Here is a 24,687-nt window from a genome sequence, read left to right on the forward strand (position 1 = left end):
TGTGTTATAATCAAGTTTCCACATCTGTTCCTTCCGATGCCCTGTTCAGATGAACACAGGCACCATGTTGTCACACATTGCAACTGAGTGAATAATCTCTTTGGGAGGGGGGGGGTCACCAAAAATTGCATGTTTGGCAAGGCTCTGCTTAGTGATGGGTCTATATAAAAGGAAGCATGAAGGGTATCTTCAATCCTACATGTTGAGGAATAAGGGCCCATTACTATTCAAGACTTAAAGGGGAAAAAAGATATCTTGCCCTTGATTTAGAACATTCCCACTCATCTTGTAAGATTTGAATATTGCAAGATGGCTCAACAGCTTGGAAGTCGAAGTTAAAGATTTCCCAACATCAGCTCCCCAGAGTCCACAAACTTGAGGACCCACACTGTGTAGTCTAGTGTTTCACAAAACATCTACAGGAGGATTATCTGCCCCCAAAATTTAGGTTCAGCTGCCCGTTCAAGTGGTGTGAATTCACTGGTACAAGATGTCTCTGAAGTCAAGAACTTGAGTCAAAAATGGACTGGATGTGTATATAGCTAAGAACAGCCCAGGGATTATTTAAAAACAAAGTTTGTAAAGGACACAGACCCTCTTGCTTCAGCATATAGGGCAATCCCTAATTGACAGGTGTTATGAGGACTGGAACTAAGTTGCTTGCAACTTCCTTTGAAGCATGTGGTACTGGTTACTTGACTAGATGGACCCCTGTTCTGCTGTATGGTAATTCTTATGTTACTATAGCAACAGAATAATAATTTGACTTAAAGGGAGCATGTGTGCTATATAGAAAGCTATAATGCTTCTTAAGGGGCACAGCTGTCACCTATACATCTCTTACTGCATCAGTCCCTTCATTAAATTAATAGGCTTAAGCTACTTGGCTCAATAGCCAAATCAAAAATCATCATCAGAAAGTGTAGTTGTACCATCCCTACCAAAGGTAGCTGGTGTGGAGAAGGAAGAGATGTACACAACTGGCATTTCAGACTGAAAGCCAAAGGGTGTAGCTGTGTACAGGGTGGGATTCTAGACCATCAGTGCTAGTTGTGATTGCCACCACAGTGCTTAAATAAAGTAAGAGAGTACAGTGGCAGGTTTATTTATTTCAAAATAGTGGTAGTCTCAAGGTTTCTATTGCCAGATCTGGCTTCATAATCTGCAGGGCCCCACAACTGCCACAGTAAGGACTTTTCTTGCTGGCCCTACCAGCAGGGGGTTCTAACAGAGCAAGCTTCCTCCCCCTTCTCTGAGCCAGTTACTAGCTGCAGGAGTGAATCTGGACTTGAAGTGTGGTTTTTCCACCACTGGTCACACTGCCAGAGTAGGGAAGAATCTGGCTTGGGTACATTTGTGCCTGCAATGTAAGGGGAGAGAGAGGCCAGTTCACCCCATTCGAAGGCAGCATGCTAGTATAGGGCAGGAAGATTACACAAAAGTGCAATCACTTGCAATAGCTGATCCAATATTGTTCCTATTATGTGGGACCAGGTTCCCATATTTTCCTCTGACAAAGTATGTCCACAGATGCGTGGATACAGATGCATTTTGGGAAAGGGAGCTAATCTTCCCTATTGACTCAGCAGCTGGTGTCACAGCAGAGGATTGTATGTGTGTGTATAGAATTGTGCAATGCATCTTCAGAATTATCATTCCACACCAAGGACTAAAATATGTACCAGCCAGTCCTCCCCGTTATCCTATCCCATCCTACAACCGACACAAATCAAGCCTGACAATCCCATTACAGCACTGGTGATAAGTCAGAACGAATGGGGTTAGATATCAACTGTATGTGATGTGTTTCAGGCAGAACAAAATTGTAGTGTATATTTTCCTACAGCACAAGTATATTATGAGAGCTGCTCACTCAACACATTCCTGACAGTAGTTTAAACAGGCATGCGCTGACTTTTCAATTCTCTGCTAAGTTGCAAGGACAGTAGAGTGACTTCACAAGAAAGCACCAGCTGCTCAAAAGCAACACAGGAGAGACCAGGACGAGGGAGCCGCAGGACCAAGTGATTGCTGGCACACAGAAGTCAAGTTGAGTCAACATGGAGTACAGTGATCCATGCCCTTTGCTGCAGCAGAAACAGCCCAAAACAATTGCTGCGGCTCAAGACACTGATACTCTTCTATGAACAATGTTTCAGATACCAGTACAAGCGGACAGATAATACCAATCCTCAAAAAAACCCAGCACAGTTGTTAGCAAGCTGAGACTATCAAGGCAACCTGCAACTATCATTGGAGAACCACATATAGGGATCCATTTATATAAAGGAATCATCATCGAGCTTGAATACAGCTGAGAGACATTAGCACAGAATGACACTTCAACTCTCCTTTCCTTTTCCCCACATGGTTTTCTGCAGGACTCAACTCCTAGCTTTGATGATTCGGTAGATAAATTTTAAATCACATTAACTAGGCAAAATTCTTACTGAGTCTTATATTAATAAAATAAAGTTAATCTGAATAAAGAGACCATTTTAATGAAACACCTGGAATTCTTGACAAGTTACCTTAGGGCAGGATATAAGTGTTATGTAATGTGACTCGGGGATATTTTGATCTTTCAAATATTACAAACTATTTAAAAGTCACTCACCAGCCAACACCAGTTTAGCAAATTGAGCTTGGTTAAATGGTCTGATAATTCATTTTAATTTCTCCTGTCCCATTTGGGACAGGAAAGTAAGTGGAAGAAACTTTAGGAAATGGAATCCTTTTTTGAGGAAATAATGCAAGCTCTTAAACCACCCTCAATACAATAAGAACTTCCTAAAAACTGACAGCCTGGAAGGAAGAAGCAATTTACTCTCATTGATAGCTTTGCACCTGACTTCCCCTGAATAGAGAAAGAATTAGATGCTTTATGTCCATTTATATTATAAATTAGCTAGTCATATTGCAACAAGACCATCATGAGTCAAATGAATGATTCAAGTTTAAGTCACCTTGGGGAAAAACACAGATGGGAAGAGAACTTCATTTAGCAACACTCGCATCACTCTGTAGAAGACACTGTTACCAGTAATGCTTCAAATTATGTGGAAAAATGTCCTTTTTCTTAAAAAGTTTTTATATATTTTAGAGACATGGAAAACACTGCAAATCCACAGTTGCTTTCTTGAATGAGTTTCCAGTGCAGAAATAATTTCTAATTAGTAAAGAGGCAAAAAAGTTTGATCCTTAGGAAGGCAGCTACTGTGGAGAAAAATCTCAGGAGTACGATACACTTGCTTACAGATTTAAATGAAAGTGTAAAGTCAGTTTTCTTTCATGGTTACATCTTCATCCTTTAGAGCAAATTTTCTTCTTAACACTTCTGATATTAGAACAGCCGGGTCTTCCTCCTTCAATAAAGTTCGGTTCCTGATGGAGATACAAAATTAAATGTATTAACAGCAATTTGGATAGAGATTCTCCAAAGTCTGTAGATGACACTGTCTCTGCTAGGCCCAAGCTTTAGGATTTTGTTTAAAAAATTGTTTTATAAACTAAATTATGAGAAAATTGTGTGTCACTGAAACCCCTTTTTTATTTCAACATTTCCCTGCAGCACTGGGAACCCTGACAGTCGGTCAGAGTTGGGTAAAGTGCAAAAATTGAATAGAAGACAAAGTGAGTAGTACATTAAGGCTGTCATTTTGCAAGCTGCCTAGGAAATACGGAGAGACAGTTCCCATTACTTTCAAGGGGAAACTGTGCAGTCTAAATGCCCCATGTGGTGTAAAAAATCCCAGCCTACATTAATTTCCCCCCTACCCCTCTGCTTTAAATCTGAAGGGTTAACCACAGGTAAGAATATACAAAATACAAGCAGTATGCAGGCTGTCCTCCTCCTTTATTAAAACCAAAGGACGTTACTTTGAACTCAAACGGAACCACCAATTATCTATGAGGATGATAATTGTGACTCTAGAAGAGTCAATTATTTTTAACTAGATTAAAGCAAAAAATAATTACGGTTTGCTGTATTTGTTTTAAACACCTGCAGCCACGCACTGAAAGCTTTTACTAGACTCAGTGATTAGATTTAAGAAGTTCACAAGTAACCCATGGCTTCAGGCCTGAACCCCCAGTGCCACGTGAAGTGTCTGCAGGGGCCAGGCCTTAGTCCACAATTGTAATGCACTGTTTAACTCCAGCTTTTAAATCATGACAGTAGATAGAAACACTCCACTGATTTCACCAGAATCAGGATCCCTCTGATACGAGTGCAGAGACAGGTAGATAGAGTTCAGAGCATGGACTTGGAAGAACTTCTGAAGCCACTCCTCCACCAGGGGAAGCTTAAGAGAATCCAAAATCACCCAGAGTTCCAATAAACTGCTTCCAAAGGGCAATGGGTGTAGGAGGGAAGCCAAGAGCAGATGCAGGAAGAGGCTGGATGGGCAGAGGCAAAGTGAGACTGCAGCGATAAAGACAGAAGTTGTACTGAATACAAGGAAAATGCTCATCCCCACCATGGGTAGCAAAAAGAGCTGTGGGGGAAATCTATCAGAGGGAGAGAACAAGCCTCCAGCAGCAGCGCACAACCAGCAGCTATTGTAGAAAACTGACACCAGGCAACTAGCAGCAGAGGCGGTACCTTCAACCAACAACATATCGGCATCTTGATTCTTTAGAAATTCCCACTGAAGAACTCCAACAGCCAGGGAAGTAATCATGGACAAATTAATGCGCAATTACACCTGAATTAGATCAATCCCATGACCAGGACTTATAAAAACGTACTCACATTCAAAGCAGATCTTCACGCTAAATGTTTTTAACCACACACTGAATGAACGGATCAGCTGGAACACTACACAGACAATTCCTTTCCAAAAGGCAGCAGATATTAAAAGGGCTCTATTCTGATTTTAATGGTGGAAACATGCAAATGTGGCTCATACTCATTCCTGAAGTTTCCAGGCTGTGGGTTTTAACACCAGTTCCTAAACAGGAGCATCAGAGAAGCATGGATTTAATCATCTTGTTAGGTGTAAATGGCATCTCCACCCACAAAAATTAAAATGGTCATTTAACTCCTTTTACACATTCACTTTATACTGCTGGCTCTGGTACCATCTGAGTTCGGGAAACTGGTCAGATGAGGGACAGACTCCAGGGAGGCTGCCTCTTGAAAACAACTTCAGTTCTTGCTGTTTCATGATTCTTCTGAGTCAGACACCCATGATGCTGCTTCTACACCTGCTCCTGCTGGGATGTCCATATGATCACCACAATAACCTCAAAGAAATCAATGACTCTATAATCAGTTCTAAGCTGACTGAGATCATTTACTATCGGTGGCTGTGGCAAGGATATTTCACAACTCATTAACGTACATCAGCTGCGAAATAACAGGTGTTCTAAGAATAACCCCACCCGATCTTTTCACATTCACTTGTTTTTGTTCACTAAACATTTTATGTGAAATACGGAACTGACGTCAACAAGATAAGACAGCAAAAAGCCATATCAATTAGATTCTAGGGCTGGGCAATTCAAGCCCAGCAATTCACCACAAGAAATCTAGACTTCTAGGGTCTTGTTATTGTTCTCCAGGCCAACAATAAGTAAGTGCTGCATTCAGCCAGTCAGGGAGGTACAAGCTGCTCCCCCCACAGCATATTAGGGAGTCCCAACTAACTCTCGTCAGATATATGGCACGTCACCATGGTATGGGGCTGGCCTGGAGGGCAATCATCAATTTGTGCTGGTCAAACAATGAAGACAATTGTTCATCAGTTAATTGCAAAGTCACATGGAATACATTATTCGGCTATTCATCCAGCTCTCATTCAGATATTGTAACCCTCATCTCCAAGCGCATGTACTATACACACTGGAGGCAAGGCAATAGGCTAAGATAGAGGGACAGACAAGAGCAATACATGGTGTGAAGCCTATGGTTATAGATTTGGTTATACAGCCTCAGAGGAAGCATTGGCGAAAACACACATCACCACAAGCTTTCCACAAATGAATGCCGTTATCTTTTGGTAAATCCACTGGAGACATGGCAATTCCTGTTATTGCTACCGCAGTATTTGCCTAACATCTGGGCCATTCATTCTGAACCCCATCAGGAAAAGAAAACAGAGCTATCAATAATACACTAAAATAAATTTGCATACAATGTGATTCAGCTTCTCCTGTTAATCAGGTAAGCAGTTATTCCTTGTGGGAAACAGGCCTTGGCTAACTTGGCAGAACAGAAAAGCAGAGCTCTTCCTGCTCTCTGCCCACCCAGTCCCAGTGGGATAGAATTTGTTAGATATCCTCATACAAGTCATTTGTATTCTACTTTATAGACGTCTGTGCTAATAGTTACTGGTAATACCGCCCCTTCATGGAATCAGGCCATTGGAACATAGCTACCTAGAGAAGAACTAGCCCCTTCTTTGGAGAAAGGCATAAACCATTAGATACATGCCTGGTCTACACTTAAAAATTAAGATCCATCTAGTTAAGTTGCTCAGGGCTTTGAAGAATGTTGTGCCATGGTGAACTCAACCTACCCCAGTGTAGAGGCAGCTAGGTGGACGGAAGAATTTCTTCCGACCTAGTTACCACCTCTTGGAGAGGTGGATTAACTACAGCAACAGAAAATCCCCTTCCATTGACACAGGAAGTGTCTATGTTGTGGCGCTACAGCAGCACGGTCGTAGCAGTGTATGTGTATCCCCAGTCCCTAAAATTATACTGGTCCCATTCTCTTGCTCCCCCTGCAGCTGAGTGACTTCCAGTGAAGTCAATGGGCACTGCTGATAAACAAGCAGCAAGAAAATTGGGCCCTTTTCTCTGTGCCACCCTCTGCATAGCTGTGTGTTATCACGGCTGGCTGTACATCCATTCCCATGGCTCAGACTACCTGCCCCCCACCTACGCAGAGCCTATTCACGGCACGAGACTCACCTACTGCTCACGTGGATGTATACTGACTTCCTAGGGAATCATGCAATTCCATCTCATTTGGGGAAATAGAATGACTGAAAAAATGAGGATGGTGCTACCCTGAAAGTCAAACATGCCTTGTATAGAACTATCTGCATAACCAGCCGCGTATATGTCAACACCATCAAATCTTGCTGTGCTGGACAAGTCCTTTAACTTGATCTGAAATGCCCTGAGGGTTCACACTAGAGCCTTCCCTGCACGGGGAGCGGGGGAGGATAGTTGCTGGAAGAGTTAAAGCCTGCAGTTGTCTTCAAGTCCTCCGGTCACAGGCAGGGGCACAGTTTCACCTAGATTTGTTCTCAGTGGCAGTGCTCCGTTCCTGCTGATCCTAGGGAGAGGTTGTGTCCGACATTCTCTCTCCCTACCCTCCTGCCCAATATTCACCCCAGTGGCATTCTTCTATTTGGCTGGTTCAGGAACAAGATGTAAAACATCCCACAAACAGTCCTTTTCATTCATCATTAGTTATCCCTATGCATTTTGGCCAGGGAGGCATAAAGTCAAAATACGAGCACTTATACCATAATCCCCCCCATCCCACCCATGACAAGCTTTTAAGAGGACTTCAGCTATGTCTGTTGAAGGGACTGCCCTATGCAAAATGACTGAATAGGTCCAGCATGGGGATAATATTGCTATCTGCATTCTCACGCTAACCAAGCTGCTCGACCAAGTGCATCCACTAGTTCAACAGTCATTTTAAGATTAAGCCTAAAAAAGTCACCATGCTGGTTTCTAAAACTCTCCACGGATTTGCGCCAGTCCGCCTCAAAGACCTTGTGAAATGCCTCAGCACCAATCCCTATTCATCTAGCACCTTCCCAGTGATCCTGGGAATGCTGGTGTGAGAGCCGTCTTCTCTGCAGCTTCTGACATGGGGAATGAGCTTCCTGACTCTTCCATTGCAGGTCTTTCCCTGATCAGCGCTGTTCTGCATAGTGCACGATCCCCAGGCCCAATATGCCCCAGGTGTTTGGCAATTTCCCTCCACACAAGAGTTTATCTTCCAGGAGAAGTTTACTTTATCTTTTTGAAAACGAATTTATTCAATTAGGGTTAAATATTGTGTTGCACAAGTGTAACAAATGTAGGCCCTTTAGCTACGTTTTAGTCCATTTCTGATGGAGGTTCAAATTTAACAGTCTGAAGAAAGTCTGGCTTTCGATCACCAAAAGAAGATGATTCACATTTACCAAATACGACATCGCAGACTAAATTACCTAATGCCTGACAACGGACGTTGATGCAACCCCCACTAAATCCTGCAAAACGACAAGTACTTTTTTGAAAATTCCATCTCCTTTGACTGGGATAAATCAATATTGCAAAGGATGCCAAAAAAAGCTCCTTTGGACAGGCAGGAAAAAACTTCAATCTGCAATTCAAAAGAGGATACATATCCAGTGTATTCATGATCGGGAGAAATTCATTTAAGCTCTGACTCCTACTCCAGCCTCCAGAAAGATTAATGGCAGGAATTATATAATGGAGGAGGGATAAATTTCCACTTCTGAATAATATTTCTTTGGAAAATTTGAGAGCAATGATACTTCAGTGCAGACTGAGCTGTACAGAGTATATTTCAGTTTTGTTTGGTGCCAGAGAATTACATTTCTCTTTAATTGGATTAGGCATAAAATTCATAAAGGAACATAATGATGATTCAAAATGTTCTTTATTCTGATATTGAATAGGGCTCCCCACAATACCATATAAGTGACCACATGGATTTTGGAGCATGCTAGTGAAAGGGCTGAGCATCATTAGTCTAATTCCATGGCGTCCATGTGAAACAAGGACAGTACAAAGGCCAGCTGAGATATTAGAGAAGGTATTTCTTCAGCGGAGGGTCCTGTCTCCGACAATGCACAGGTAAGCATGTCAGTGACTTGGCATTCCCAGGTTACAAGACAACAGTACGATAAATCTGCTTTCAGGACAGCGCTTATGAGGAAAAAAGCATGAGGTGGGCGGTTTGCCTAATCAAATATTGCATGGAATGCACACAGAGCTTCGAGGTGAGAGGTGTGCAGATATCTGACAATAGTAAGGTAGTGTCTCAGAGGGCTTCACTCATGGATGTCTCCTCTCCCCACACATTTTGCTAAACAGTAAGAAAAGCAAGATGATTTTTGGTGTGTATGGGTTGAAGCAGAGTTGTCAAGCAGTGTGCTAGGAGACTTGCAGTACCTCCCCCTCTCTCCATTGTTTTCTACCCTTGGCTCAAAGGCAATCATTTGGGAGGCAAATAAAACAGATCTAGAAATATCAGCAGTTCTAATGTACAACAAATATTTCTTTCTAAAGCATGATTATAGCATGAAAGACAAGCAGATGAACACAACATTCAATGTGTCTACAATGCTTTGAAACAAAAAAAGAGGACAGGAGCGTTCACGCAGAAAATAAAAGAGGTTCAGGAAAGACTTACAAATCTTTGTTCTGTTTCATCCTATGAATGTCTTTAAGTATGCCCATCATGTCTGCAAAACTGCTGGCCTTCGAAAGAGACACAGAATCTTCCTCGTCAACATCCTTTGGTTCTGGTTTACAACATTCAGAGGTTGCAGAACAAAGCATGGAAACTGATGGAAGCTCCGGAATTTCTAATTCTGCCTCCTCTGTGATATCACTAATGACAAAGGAAGTTGTAGATTGGAATGAGGATCCAAAACAAGGTAAGGGAGAAGATAAATTTGAACTTCCTGGAGATAATAAATCTGGCGTTAATGAAGCGGAAGCTGAAAAAGAAAACAATATATGTAGATACATAAACTAGTGCCAAAGCACCTTATTTTTCTAAGCAGTAGAATATAAATCAAGCTCAGATCTTGGCCAACCTCCCCCAAGTTATGCAAAAATAAACATGACGGAGGGCTTTCCCTTTTACCCTCCACATGCACACTGCTTCCCACATCCCTCCCGTCCCTCCGTTACAGCTCTCATCCCCACTGCCTCTTATACCATGCTTCTGTCTACAAATCTGGGTACACATATAGCTTCCATCACTATATTACCACGCATCTCGCAAAGACAGACTTTATCCTCACAAGCCCCCTAGGAGCCAGGGAAGTAGTATACCCATTTTACAGGTGGGAAACCGAGGCACAGAGATTACGTTATATGGTTAAGGACAAACAAGACATCTGTGAAATCTGGGAACAGAACAAAGGTCTCTTGGGTCCCAGTCGAATTCCTTAACCAAAAGGCCATTCTTCCTCTTCTAATCCAGGGCCTTCCTCTTAGAGCACCATCCCAGGCCTCTAACCCGGGCTGTCCCTCTTACACAATGCCTCTACCAAGTTGCTTCCTTTCCATTTTGTTCTGAAAACCCATTACACATGAATCTCAGGCATTTCTACACGACACAGTACGAACACAGGACTGGGAACTAGCAACTCCTTCATTTTAAATTCTGATTCTGATACCAATTCTCTTTGGGACCTTGGATTTTTCCCTAATTTATTTAACATGTTAGAGTATACACATCTTCTAGAAGGGCCTTTTCGGTGTCAGAAAGGAGCGTACAGAACCGCACAGACTCGCTTTCAGTTTCCAGCCATCAGAGTCATTTTGTTGATGTAGATAAAAGCCAATTGCACAGTACCTATTACTTTCCACCAACACCTCCAAAATGAGATTGAGAACTGTAGTTATCGCTTGGATTATCAGATTACTTGGCTGCAACTATCTTCTCAATTATAATTCCAAAGTACTGAAATCAGAACACGCTGTAGACTTTGCAAAAGGCCCTTATAAACGAGCTGACAAACTTGGGAACATTGCCAGGGAAGGAGCGGGAAGAGAGAAATATGATCAGTGTTTCCCATGTGGACCTCTAATCCGCTCACAATTACCTTCCTCTACTTAAAGGTGAGTTGAACAGTTTATATGACTGATCCGATATCTTGCTCTCAAGACATGATATTTTCTCCATTCTTTGTTTCTAATTCAATTGCTCCTCTTGGATCTTACACAAGGAGGAAGAATGAGGGTAACAGTATCTCCTAAGAGGAGATGTCCTTCACTTTCATGGTCTCCAAGAACCTTGGTGAGAAGGCTTCCCCACCCCTGGAGTTCTTTCAGCCTTTTAGTGTGTATGTATTTTGATACCTTATGGCTTATAGACAACAAGATGCAAATGTACTTCCCTTAAACTACCTGACTCTGCACAATACATTCTGTGTTGAATTATGGATTGTTTTTCCATACAGATCCCTTTCCCCCTTCGTCTGCGCTTTGTCTTTTTGTAAGAGTACAAATGCACCAGAGATCAGGAAAAAAGTAATTATTGTTCTACATATGCAACCTAAATATGACCATGAAGTATCTTGGAAGAGTTTAGAAAAATTCTTAATCTTCTGTGAGATAGTATCAACCACCATGTCAGAGTGTGTCTGTCTCTAAGAAAGAATGCATGGAAAATGCCCGAGTTTCCTAGCAAAATAACCAGCAAGAACAATTCCGACATGCATGAAATCACTGAGTGAATCTCTTTGGAAAACAATGCCTGGACTGGACCAGAGTTTGCAGTGAAGCAGCTACACAAAAATATAATAATATCACCTGGCGTAGGGGGGGAGTGGGGATGAGACAAGGCTCATGTATTCAGAGCAAGAGCCACAATCTAGTCTATTATTAATCCCCCACACTTTACTGCTTGTCCCAGAGAACCTCTCTGCCTCAGTTTCCACCTCGATAAGTGCTCCCCTAAGTATTCTGTGAATGTAACTAGGACCTATAAACGTGTGGCCAATTCTGCCCTGAGTGGATCATCATAGATATGCTAGATCGCCTACTTTGTACCGCATCTCATTTAAAAATTAATTGTGATCCAGACAAAAACATCCTAAGTATTCCAAGTGGGCATCTGATATATTAAAGATGGATATAATAAGTTAGAATGTGCTGAACCTAATACATAAAATTCATGTCTGAAATGCAGAGGCCAACATTCAAACTAAATCCAGTATAGTCTGAGGATGTAATGAGTAAGTGTCTCCCCTTGGAATGGAACTAACTACACCTCTACCCCGATACAACGCGACCTGATATAACACGAATTTGGATATAACGCGGTAAAGCAGCACGGTGCACTCCGGCGGATCAAAGCAAGTTCGATATAACGCGGTTTCACCTATAACGTGGTAAGATTTTTTGGCTCCCAAGGACAGCGTTATATCGAGGTAGAGGTGTATAAGCAATGGCTTATATTGTTTATAAGGCTGTAAATTTGTCACAGCTCTGACTTATGACAGATCCCACGACACAAGGTATTTTTCATACAAGTGTCACCCTACTCAACTGTCTCCTTCTCCCTGAAGGATTAGATTTGGTTCTCTAGTCGAGTATGGAAGAGTGCCCTGGGTTTTAAATTTAAAAAAAAGTAAACTATGTTTAATTGCAGAATAAAGAATATTTCACTTAGGACAATTTTCCATGACAAAGCAGTATTTAAGATAGTGTTATGACATTTTATTTAAAAATGGAAAAGGCTTTCGCATTTTTTGCCATACAAAAAGTTACAATTTTTGCCCCTTTTATGCCATTGACAGAAAGCCAAATCATAACCACTCCCTTTATACCTTGGTTGTACACCAACAGTTCAAGTGCACTGCACATGAATAACATGCAGCAGCTTCGTACAAGAGAAGCTGTTTTGGAGAAGGTTCAAGTTCCAGTAATGAGCCAAGTTTCTACTTTCAAAAGGTTTTGAAGTTGTAAGATTGACAAGGCCCCAAGACTACTTCTGGTCTTGCACAGCTCTGTGACTGATTGGTCAGCAGTACGGACAAGCATGTGATGCCACAGTGTACTCTGGAGTTTCACCAAACATAGCATCCTGTTTACTTCCAGAGCCACCCAGCAGAAGCTAGACCATAAGAGCAAATTGAAGGGTGGAATTTCCTCTTTCACATTAAATTTACTTGCATTTTTTTAGCTTAAAACACAACTAAAATCAGTGTGTTTACGACAGGAGCAGTTAACCAGCTAGAATTAATTCAAGAAGATGATGTGCACATGATCAGACTAGATGATCACAATGGTCCCTTCTGGCTTTATAATCTATTAATCTGTGAACTCCAGCTGGCCTCTTCTCAAAAAGCGTAAGTGGCCCGAGATCAATTAGTACTCATCTCTGGTCACGAAAAACCAGAACACTTACATCACACTCCCAAAGAAACACAGGAAAAGAACCCTTTTTAAACACCAACAACAGGCCTGGGGGCAAGAATGACAAGACTAAATCCCCAACGTTTTCATTCAATGGGAGGCACCCAGTCTGGAAACTCAACACCCTCCCCCACCATCTCCAGTACAGTAAGTTGATTTTGGTTGCACTTATTTTAAAAATAAGTGTGTGGGGGGAGGGGGGAGAGGTTTCTAATCAAACAAATGCCAATACGTACAAACAATACCATTCATTCTGTTGACATCACAGATGACATTGCACCAACAAGGGGAGGGAAGAAATGTACTCAGCCATTATGAATTCTATAAGTCTAGCCATTTATGTCATTTGTGTTCCACTACATGGATGCTAGAAATGGCTGTATTCCATTTAAGCCACTGCCAGCTCTTAGAAAGCAATGGGAGATGATAACCATGCTGATCCTCACTAGTCAATAAACTCCTAGGATGCTCAACTCAGCTGTAGTTGTAACAATGAGCTGTCTGGACCATTACAAACGTATATATTGGATTAGATCGCTAAGGCACATACTAGAGAGAGGGATCCAAAGAAGACAAAATATCTATTGTCTTGCATTTTTATGCAAAAAGCCAGAATACTGGCAATGTATTGGACCAGTACTGCTTTTTATAGCGGAATCACTGTTCACAGTCTCAAGCCTTTTATTGTTCGAGAAGAAGGACTGTTATGTTCCTACCTGGATCTGCAGCTACAATTTTAGCTATTTGACTCCGCAGGAGACTCAGCTCATCTTGAAGCTCTGTCGTCCGACTGAGGGCCGGTAAACCAGGTTTCTTCAAGACCAGCAGCTTCTCTTCCTGCTTTCTCAAGTTGGGGACTGAAGCGTTTCGCTGTATCACAAAGAACGGGCTGGGCTTCCACTTGTGCTTCAATGGGCGTGTGTCACTCCTAAAAAGTACAGCACAAAAGCCCATCAGTCACACAAACGGAACAGACCCCACTCAAGCAATAAGGTTTTGTATTTCCACAGCCTGCCACCCAAGAACTGCAAAGCATTTTACAAACAATGAATCAGGATACTCGGGGGAGGTAGATATTATCCCTGTTCTACAAAGGAGGAAAATGAGGCACAGAAACTGCTGCCCAAAGTCTGTGGCAGAGGCAGGAACAAAAAAGCAAGCCTCTGAACTTTCAGTCTAGAGCGTTAACCTGGAGGCCAGCAGGATATTCCTCTCTGCTGGCTGGTTTACATTTCTATGCAATGGAGCGGCATTTGAGATTGTGTGTGCATGGGGGCGTCACCTGTCCCCATTACATAGTTTTTCAGACTGCAAAGGGACTGCATTTTATTTTTCACAAGACACGTTAATATTAAAGTTACTGGCCTGCCCCAGAGCTTCAAAAAGTGAAATGGATAGAAGTGGACTCTCTGGACAAACAGGTATGAATCCCAGAAGGGATATGACAGCCCTTCATCCTTCTGAGGTAGATATCCTGAGCACCATGTAGTTTACTAGGTGGAGGTCTTTCAATTACGATCTTAAAAACTAAGAGCCTAGCCACTCTTCTTGAACGTTAAGTATCTCCTGGCATTTTCTGTAAGAGTTTGCCCTAGTGTCCTTGGCCAAAACTTCTCATCCCTCCTCTCTGTAGAACAACTTTCAATAAAAATCAATCAATCAATCGGCATCTCACCAGAACAACTCAAGTGACTAGAAATTATGAGCATTTGATCAGTTACTGTTTTATCTTTCACAAAACAAGTCGCTGTACAGGAAGAATGGAAGAACGGAAAGCTATTAGGTGAGAAAAAGTAAAAATACCTGACTCTAGCATACGTTTCTTCTTCATCTGCCGCTATCCATGCAATATCTGCCAGAGTGGGGACTGGAGGTGCATCATTTAGATACAGATCTGAAATGTTTGGTAGAACCTAGGAAGAACATAGTGACATTATAATACATACAATAGTTTTGTTCTGTTTAATGTGTTTGGTACAATTTAAAGATTACGAAGCCTTCTCTGCATCAGATTCATAGCTGAGTCTTCACTGTACGGAGCCAGGGTAGATAGATTCAGATAAACCAGTACATGAAATGCTGTGTGTGTTTATGAAACTGTCCTCAGCTTTTTTGATGTGCATCATAAAACTGGCAAATGCACCTGCAAAAATATACGCACTATTGCCTGAAATGCAGCCAAAAGGAAAAATTAGTGAGCACATGAACACCACTTTTCAGCTACAAAGCAATACCATTATTGAGCTAACTCTCAAACACCCAATGAGGTAGGCATGTATCATGAGCCTCCTATTATGGTTTGGGAAACAGAGGCACAGGGAGGTTAAGCGACTTGCCCGAGGTCCCACACTCAGTTAGTGACTCAGCTGGGAATAGGACCCAGAAGTTTGGATTCAGTCCCCTCTAATCATTAGCTCACACTCCTTCCCGATTGCTGGCATGATTGTATAGAACATGTTGTCCCCAAATTGCCACTGATCATTTCAGGGATTTACAAAAACTAGGAAGAATTAAAATGGTTAAAACAGATAATTTATACAATCCTATTGGCTGCATGTGGTGCATTTCCAATTTCAAAAATACTTTACTTTGCTATGGGAAAGAACGGCAAATCAGAATTACTTCTGTTGCTAAAGAACTGAAAAGTCCTGCATATATTTGCAGACTCTCTTATGCATCCCCTTACCTCAAAGGATGCCCTAGGACAGGGTTTTAAAGGAAGGTTTGTCCCAATCCTCCTGACAACACTGCGTGATGAGCCATGGGGTTTGTTCTGCCAAATTGGGATAGTCTGATAATCAAGACAACATTTTATCAAATAGTTCAAATAAAGAAAGATTAGATTTTAAAAGGCAGCTTCTGAAAGTGGCGAGAGCCACCATATAAACTAAATTCAAACCTATGGCACCTCTTTTAGCTATTTTTAAAAGAATAAAAAGTTAAGAGTACCAGCAAGTACCAATATTTATTTTCTACAAACCCATGTCTACCTTTACACACATGAAAGTCAATGAAAGGAAGTGAGGTGCCGAACTGGTATTTGTGCCTTTGAAAATCACCTCCTTAGTCAGTTTCATGTCTGTTTATAGTCGTCTTCTAGACTTTGGCAAACTCTGGAGGTAAATGTTTAAATCCAAACAAGCTTATTTTTCAATTCATGCAAAACTCCCCATTAATAGTTGGTTGATAAAACTTTTTTGTAAGACACACAACGTCTATATTTTGGACCGAAGATACCTGACAGTGGTGGTTTTAAATTTAAATTGTTTATCCATATATTAAATAATAAATTGAATCACTAGGCTATAAATGCACCAATTCCTATAATACAGATTTGAAAGCCAAAGCAACACTTGTTTTATGGTATAACAAGAAGTTCTTTAATGTATTTGTAATCTCACCATTCAAACAGAATAGCTAAATTTTATATATAATAAAACCCAGTAGATAGTGAGTACATGAAATGGCATCCTTGCAGCTTTTACACGAGCAATAAAGGTTAGGGGTACTGGGAAGGGAGATGACAAATGAGTCTCTCTCTCATTCGCGTTCTGCAGAATGAGAAGTTTTGGGATCCCCTGGCTCTGCATAATTAAGTATTTTTCAAAGAGATGTTGTACTTACTGACTCTGTTTCCATCTCAGGCTGTAGAGAAGGTTCCCAAACTGGATGAATAATTAAATCAGAGATGAAAATCGTAACGCCAAGAAACATAAGGCAGCTTCATATTATTTCACCTTGATGTACACAGATTTTCTCACTAAAAAAATAAAAACACAACACAATGAGCCTAGATGTGGACAAGTTCTGCATTTGTGTATTTAAACATCAATATCTAAGTCAACTTTACAAAGAGCTCTACCTTTATCAGAAGAGTAGTTAACATGGCCCTTTTTTGGGCATGCAGTGATTTTAAGACAGGCCCCTAAGGCCAAGGAATTCTGCCACTCTTACAGCTGAGGTGAATATCAAGTGGGATGTTGTCCTTCTGAACTCAATACTTCTGGACCTTGAATAGAGGTAACCATGCAGCCTTCCTCAAAAAGCAGTTTTAATCCCAGCTGAGAAGTAATGCACAAAATGAACTAAGGAGAGTATGTAATCACATGGTTGAAGAGCCAGACTGGATGTTAGGACTCCTGGGTTCTACTCTTAGCTCTGCCATGAAGTTACCATGGTGACTGGCAGTTTCTCCTTTTTAGCCATGGCACTTGCCTCCCAAATAAGGATAGGTGGGTAAGTTGAGGCATCTCTTATTTGAGCTCCTTAGAGGTAGGTGGGAACAGGGCAGGGTTTCAGGAAGATAAAGGGGATAAGAAATGTCTTTAGCATGGTTCTGTAAAGACAGGCCCTCTGACTCTCATCCCTTGCACATCTAAACTCCCACTCCCCAGGGGGTGGAAAGAACAAAGGCAGAAAAATAACACCCCCACCCCAACCCACAGGAGCAGCTAGAGGGGAGCTCCTCTCCTGCTAGTAGTGACAAAGAAACTGCCAGTTGAAGGCAGTTGAACACTGTACTACCCACATCACAGGATCAGAATGTTCCACTTACTGGTAGGGGAACCTGGGGGGGGGGGGGGGAGGGGGGGGAGTATGACACCATCCAAAAACATTAAGCTTTGGCAGTTTCATGGGTCTCAAGCATCCTCAAGGCCAGATGGAAGAGAATCCTCTAGTAATGGACACAGAGGAGAATAATTCCCCCACACTGTTTTGTCAACTTTAGACAAAATCCTGTCAGATGTACAGTCAGTTCCACTGGTTAGTTACGGGTGGGGTGGGGGAATCTCTCACACAACAACAGAGAGAGGGGTATTTAAATATAGTAAAATGTGATTAGAAACCCATAGGGACTGGCTGGGGGGTGCTCAGGGGTAGGCGTATACTTGGAAATACAGCTAACTCAGGTTTTTGAAGTTGACTATCTTTCAGCCGATGGTGTCCCTTTAAGCTCCTCATATTCAAACACGCCAAAGATGTTTTAACAATCACCAGCGAAACAACAGAGGTCAGCAGCTAGAAGATGCCAAGATCCAAAGAGAAGCCAAAAAAGGCATTTAAACTGACATGTCTCCCTAAGGTAAGCAGGCCTCTTGAGCGTTAGCAGTTAGTTGTCTGAAAGGGATTTTTCTCCCCCCTGCTCATTTCCTCTCCTTGATTTCTCATGGGAGGGGGGTTAATTTGCCGTAGTCCATTTTTATCCCTTGCAGTAACATTAGTACCATAGGAATGACATGGAGAACTTCATGAAGCAAGCAACTGTCTCTAATAAGATCGGCAGTCACCGTAGCATCCAGGTGCCTTCATATACAAATACAAGTTCACCTCAGGTTTGTGGTGATAAAATCACCACCTTTTTTTCAATCAGTGAATACCACAAAATTGGTGGCTCAAGAGCAACAAGTGTGGTAAAGGACATATAAACATCAGCCATGTAGAGAAAACAAGCCACGACAGCCCTCCTCCATACTGAGCCAAGGTCAGCTAAAAGTGACATATGCTGACAGTATCACAGTTCAGTCAACCAAAAATAACTACGCATGACAGAGAGGGGCACTGCCAAAGTGTTCTTCAGCCTGCACAGAACCACCATTAACTGTCCCCGGTTCAGGTCATTTACACAGGAGTACAAACATTGGTGTACCCAGGAGCCCACAGAGTAATCAATCGGGGAGAAGCCAAAGAGGAATTGACAACAACCGCAGTACAGAGATTGAAATCTATTGCTCCAGGATAAGCTCAGCTGCTCCCAAAATTGAAGAGAAACCTCCCATGTCTTAAGAGATGCTACAAACCACTCAAGCTTCACTCTTGAGTTACAGTGATCCAAGAAACTCATGATGCCCATCAGAGAAAGCCAGGCCCATTGGTTTTCCTAGCCTTGTCCCAAGTAGGGCAAGGGGCCTTTTTGGTTTGAGTGGGGAATTTTATTTTAATAGTATTAATTTAAAAAACATTTAATGATGATGACACAGTGCATTTTACTGTTAGGGACCCTTGGGGAAGTGATATGAAAATTAACAGGCAACTGGAATGTACATGTCTGTGTTAGGGAGAGAATCAGAGACTATTAGTGATGCAGCTTTAATTCCAACTAAAAAAATACTGGGCAAGATGAATTAGAGAGGGAGTGCGGTGAAGTGGTTCAGTGTCAAATCAGGAGCCAGAACTCCTGGATTCTAGTCCCAGCTTTGGGAGGGAATGTAGCCTAGTGGTTAGAGCAGGAGCCTCTGTTTGTCAACTGTTACCGCAGATTATTAGCTTCACCATTTATAAAATGGGGGTGATGACAGTGACCTGCTTCCCGAGGAGACCTCCCTGCTGTTGAAAACCCAGCAAGGGCAGCACTAGAGAAGGAAAGGTTTGCAGAAAGACCGAGTGGGGGATGTTCTTAGCAAGGTCTTGTATTCCCCCCAATCCAGACCGGGGACTCTCAGTCTCTCACCCACTTTACACAGAAGCCCAAAGTAGCAGAGGCAATACCTGAGAGTGAAACACCTCCCCCTGCATACATACGTCCAGTTACGCTGCTCCCCCCCAACCCCCCACACTCTCTATCCCTGCCATGTCCCCTCCCGTTACAATCACCCCCAGCTCCCCCTCCCCTACCCTCCATTCCCCCTCCCGTGTTACAATCACCCCCAGCTCCCCCCTACCCTCCATTCCCCCTCCCGTGTTACAATCACCCCCAGCTCCCCGCTCCCCCCAGCTCCCCCTCCCCCCGTTACAATCACCCCCAGCTCCCCCTCCATGGTCCCTCCCGTTACAATCAACCCCAGCTCCCCCTCCCCTACCCTCCATGTCCCCTCCCGTTACAATCAACCCCAGCTCCCCCTCCCCTACCCTCCATTCCCCCTCCCGTGTTACAATCACCCCCAGCTCCCCGCTCCCCCCAGCTCCCCCTCCCCCCGTTACAATCACCCCCAGCTCCCCCTCCCCCCGTTACAATCACCCCCAGCTCCCCCTCCCCTACCCTCCATGGCCCCTCCCGTTACAATCAACCACAGCTCCCCCTCCCCTACCCTCCATTCCCCCTCCCGTGTTACAATCACCCCCAGCTCCCCGCTCCCCCCAGCTCCCCCTCCCCCTGTTACAATCACCCCCAGCTCCCCCTCCCCCGTTACAATCACCCCCAGCTCCCCCTCCCCTACCCTCCATTCCCCCTCCCGTGTTACAATCACCCCCAGCTCCCCCTCCCCTACCCTCCATTCCCCCTCCCGTGTTACAATCACCCCCAGCTCCCCCCTACCCTCCATTCCCCCTCCCGTGTTACAATCACCCCCAGCTCCCCCCTACCCTCCATTCCCCCTCCCGTGTTACAATCACCCCCAGCTCCCCGCTCCCCCCAGCTCCCCCTCCCCCCGTTACAATCACCCCCAGCTCCCCCTCCCCCCGTTACAATCAACCCCAGCTCCCCCTCCCCTACCCTCCATTCCCCCTCCCGTGTTACAATCACCCCCAGCTCCCCCCTACCCTCCATTCCCCCTCCCCCCGTTACAATCACCCCCAGCTCCCCCTCCCCCCGTTACAATCACCCCCAGCTCCCCCTCCCCCCGTTACAATCACCCCCAGCTCCCCCTCCCCTACCCTCCATGTCCCCTCCCGTTACAATCAACCCCAGCTCCCCCTCCCCTACCCTCCATTCCCCCTCCCGTGTTACAATCACCCCCAGCTCCCCGCTCCCCCCAGCTCCCCCTCCCCCCGTTACAATCACCCCCAGCTCCCCCTCCCCCGTTACAATCACCCCCAGCTCCCCCTCCCCTACCCTCCATTCCCCCTCCCGTGTTACAATCACCCCCAGCTCCCCCCTACCCTCCATTCCCCCTCCCGTGTTACAATCACCCCCAGCTCCCCCCTACCCTCCATTCCCCCTCCCGTGTTACAATCACCCCCAGCTCCCCGCTCCCCCCAGCTCCCCCTCCCCCCGTTACAATCACCCCCAGCTCCCCCTCCCCTACCCTCCATTCCCCCTCCCGTGTTACAATCACCCCCAGTTCCCCCCTACCCTCCATTCCCCCTCCCGTGTTACAATCACCCCCAGCTCCCCCCTACCCTCCATTCCCCCTCCCGTGTTACAATCACCCCCAGCTCCCCCCTACCCTCCATTCCCCCTCCCGTGTTACAATCATCCCCAGCTCCCCCCTACCCTCCATTCCCCCTCCCGTGTTACAATCACCCCCAGCTCCCCCCTACCCTCCATTCCCCCTCCCCCGTTACAATCACCCCCAGCTCCCCGCTCCCCCCAGCTCCCCCTCCCCCGTTACAATCACCCCCAGCTCCCCCTCCCCCCGTTACAATCAACCCCAGCTCCCCCTCCCCTACCCTCCATTCCCCCTCCCGTGTTACAATCACCCCCAGCTCCCCCCTACCCTCCATTCCCCCTCCCGTGTTACAATCACCCCCAGCTCCCCGCTCCCCCCAGCTCCCCCTCCCCCCGTTACAATCACCCCCAGCTCCCCCTCCCCTACCCTCCATGTCCCCTCCCGTTACAATCAACCCCAGCTCCCCCTCCCCTACCCTCCATTCCCCCTCCCGTGTTACAATCACCCCCAGCTCCCCGCAGCTCCCCCTCCCCCCGTTACAATCACCCCCAGCTCCCCCTCCCCCGTTACAATCACCCCCAGCTCCCCCTCCCCTACCCTCCATTCCCCCTCCCGTGTTACAATCACCCCCAGCTCCCCCCTACCCTCCATTCCCCCTCCCGTGTTACAATCACCCCCAGCTCCCCCCTACCCTCCATTCCCCCTCCCCCGTTACAATCACCCCCAGCTCCCCGCTCCCCCCAGCTCCCCCTCCCCCCGTTACAATCACCCCCAGCTCCCCCTCCCCTACCCTCCATTCCCCCTCCCGTGTTACAATCACCCCCAGCTCCCCCTCCCCTACCCTCCATTCCCCCTCCCGTGTTACAATCACCCCCAGCTCCCCCTCCCCTACCCTCCATTCCCCCTCCCGTGTTACAATCACCCCCAGCTCCCCCTCCCCTACCCTCCATTCCCCCTCCCGTGTTACAATCACCCCCAGCTCCCCCTCCCCTACCCTCCATTCCCCCTCCCGTGTTACAATCACCCCCAGCTCCCCCCTACCCTCCATTCCCCCTCCCCCGTTACAATCACCCCCAGCTCCCCCCTACCCTCCATTCCCCCTCCCGTGTTACAATCACCCCCAGCTCCCCGCTCCCCCCAGCTCCCCCTCCCCCCGTTACAATCACCCCCAGCTCCCCCTCCCCCCGTTACAATCAACCCCAGCTCCCCCTCCCCTACCCTCCATTCCCCCTCCCGTGTTACAATCACCCCCAGCTCCCCCCTACCCTCCATTCCCCCTCCCCCCGTTACAATCACCCCCAGCTCCCCCTCCCCCCGTTACAATCACCCCCAGCTCCCCCTCCCCCCGTTACAATCACCCCCAGCTCCCCCTCCCCTACCCTCCATGTCCCCTCCCGTTACAATCAACCCCAGCTCCCCCTCCCCTACCCTCCATTCCCCCTCCCGTGTTACAATCACCCCCAGCTCCCCGCTCCCCCCAGCTCCCCCTCCCCCCGTTACAATCACCCCCAGCTCCCCCTCCCCCGTTACAATCACCCCCAGCTCCCCCTCCCCTACCCTCCATTCCCCCTCCCGTGTTACAATCACCCCCAGCTCCCCCCTACCCTCCATTCCCCCTCCCGTGTTACAATCACCCCCAGCTCCCCCCTACCCTCCATTCCCCCTCCCGTGTTACAATCACCCCCAGCTCCCCGCTCCCCCCAGCTCCCCCTCCCCCCGTTACAATCACCCCCAGCTCCCCCTCCCCTACCCTCCATTCCCCCTCCCGTGTTACAATCACCCCCAGTTCCCCCCTACCCTCCATTCCCCCTCCCGTGTTACAATCACCCCCAGCTCCCCCCTACCCTCCATTCCCCCTCCCGTGTTACAATCACCCCCAGCTCCCCCCTACCCTCCATTCCCCCTCCCGTGTTACAATCATCCCCAGCTCCCCCCTACCCTCCATTCCCCCTCCCGTGTTACAATCACCCCCAGCTCCCCCCTACCCTCCATTCCCCCTCCCCCGTTACAATCACCCCCAGCTCCCCGCTCCCCCCAGCTCCCCCTCCCCCGTTACAATCACCCCCAGCTCCCCCTCCCCCCGTTACAATCAACCCCAGCTCCCCCTCCCCTACCCTCCATTCCCCCTCCCCCCGTTACAATCAACCCCAGCTCCCCCTCCCCTACCCTCCATTCCCCCTCCCCCCGTTACAATCAACCACAGCTCCCCCTCCCCTACCCTCCATTCCCCCTCCCCCGTTACAATCACCCCCAGCTCCCCCCTACCCTCCATTCCCCCTCCCCCGTTACAATCACCCCCAGCTCCCCCCTACCCTCCATTCCCCCTCCCCCGTTACAATCACCCCCAGCTCCCCGCTCCCCCCAGCTCCCCCTCCCCCCGTTACAATCACCCCCAGCTCCCCCTCCCCTACCCTCCATTCCCCCTCCCCCCGTTACAATCACCCCCAGCTCCCCCTCCCCCCGTTACAATCACCCCCAGCTCCCCCTCCCCCCGTTACAATCACCCCCAGCTCCCCCTCCCCCGTTACAATCACCCCCAGCTCCCCCTCCCCCGTTACAATCACCCCCAGCTCCCCCTCCCCCGTTACAATCACCCCCAGCTCCCCCTCCCCCCGTTACAATCACCCCCAGCTCCCCCTCCCCTACCCTCCATTCCCCCTCCCGTGTTACAATCACCCCCAGTTCCCCCCTACCCTCCATTCCCCCTCCCGTGTTACAATCACCCCCAGCTCCCCCCTACCCTCCATTCCCCCTCCCGTGTTACAATCACCCCCAGCTCCCCCCTACCCTCCATTCCCCCTCCCCCGTTACAATCACCCCCAGCTCCCCCCTACCCTCCATTCCCCCTCCCCCCGTTACAATCACCCCCAGCTCCCCCACCCTCCATGCCCCTCCCCTTGCAATGACCCCCCAGCTCCCCACCCCCTGCGGTTACCTGACCTCCGCACCCCTCCACCCCCACCTGAAATTCTCTACACGGAGGAACCCCCCAGTGGTGCCGCCGCCGCCTCTTCCCGTCTCACCTCCGCTTCCGGTGAGGCATCGGGCCCTGACCCGGAAGTAGAACGCGATAACCGACTCAGGCAGCTGTCCCGACTTACTTCCGAGAGCGCCTCGTCCCTATGCGCCTGCGCAGCATCGCGTCCCTCCGGGTTAGCCGGAGCGTGGCGCCTCCGCCCCGCCGGCTGCTGCTGGGGGCGAGTGACTCCGCCCCCTCCCGTGAGCCACCGCTCCGGGCCGGGGTCGCATGGGCTCTCCTGCGCGTGGTGGCGTCACAGCGAGACGTCCCGGGGCTCTGTGGGGCGGGGGCTGAAGCTGACTCCGCCCCGAGGGAGGGGCCCTAGCAACGGGGGGGGGGGGGTTGGGAGAGAGGCGGAGACAAGAGGGTCCCCCCAGCAAACCCCCCCCCCGTTCTCCTTGGGGCAGAGATCCAGGGGCCGCGGGCTGCCAACTTTCTAATCACCCGCCCCGCCCCTTCTCTGAGGCCCCGCCTCTGCCCACCCCCTCC

At 47.0% G+C, this 24,687-nt stretch overlaps 1 protein-coding gene across 8 annotated transcripts; it reads right to left on the minus strand.

The window, feature by feature from the left end:
- Positions 1-2,479: 2,479 nt before the first annotated feature.
- On the minus strand, positions 2,480-24,456 carry MTFR1L (mitochondrial fission regulator 1 like). Of its 8 annotated transcripts, none has more exons than XM_054011536.1 (8): positions 24,281-24,456; positions 16,997-17,195; positions 16,759-16,894; positions 15,821-15,925; positions 14,938-15,047; positions 13,851-14,062; positions 9,392-9,701; positions 2,480-3,384 (listed from the first exon to the last, which is right to left on the minus strand). In XM_054011536.1, exons 3-8 carry the CDS (start codon positions 16,846-16,848, stop codon positions 3,279-3,281), a joined length of 933 nt encoding a protein of 310 aa, XP_053867511.1. In that variant the 5' UTR covers positions 16,849-16,894; positions 16,997-17,195; positions 24,281-24,456; the 3' UTR covers positions 2,480-3,278. The 8 variants fall into 8 exon arrangements, 7 of the variants coding, with proteins under 7 accessions (XP_053867511.1, XP_053867509.1, XP_053867510.1 ...); XM_054011534.1 differs by having other exon boundaries at positions 24,203-24,283; XM_054011535.1 differs by lacking the exon at positions 24,281-24,456 and adding an exon at positions 24,142-24,188.
- Between the last annotated feature and the right edge of the window lie 231 nt (positions 24,457-24,687).

This window comes from Malaclemys terrapin, chromosome 22 (assembly GCF_027887155.1).
Source record: "Malaclemys terrapin pileata isolate rMalTer1 chromosome 22, rMalTer1.hap1, whole genome shotgun sequence".
Classification (NCBI taxonomy): Eukaryota; Metazoa; Chordata; order Testudines; family Emydidae; genus Malaclemys; species Malaclemys terrapin.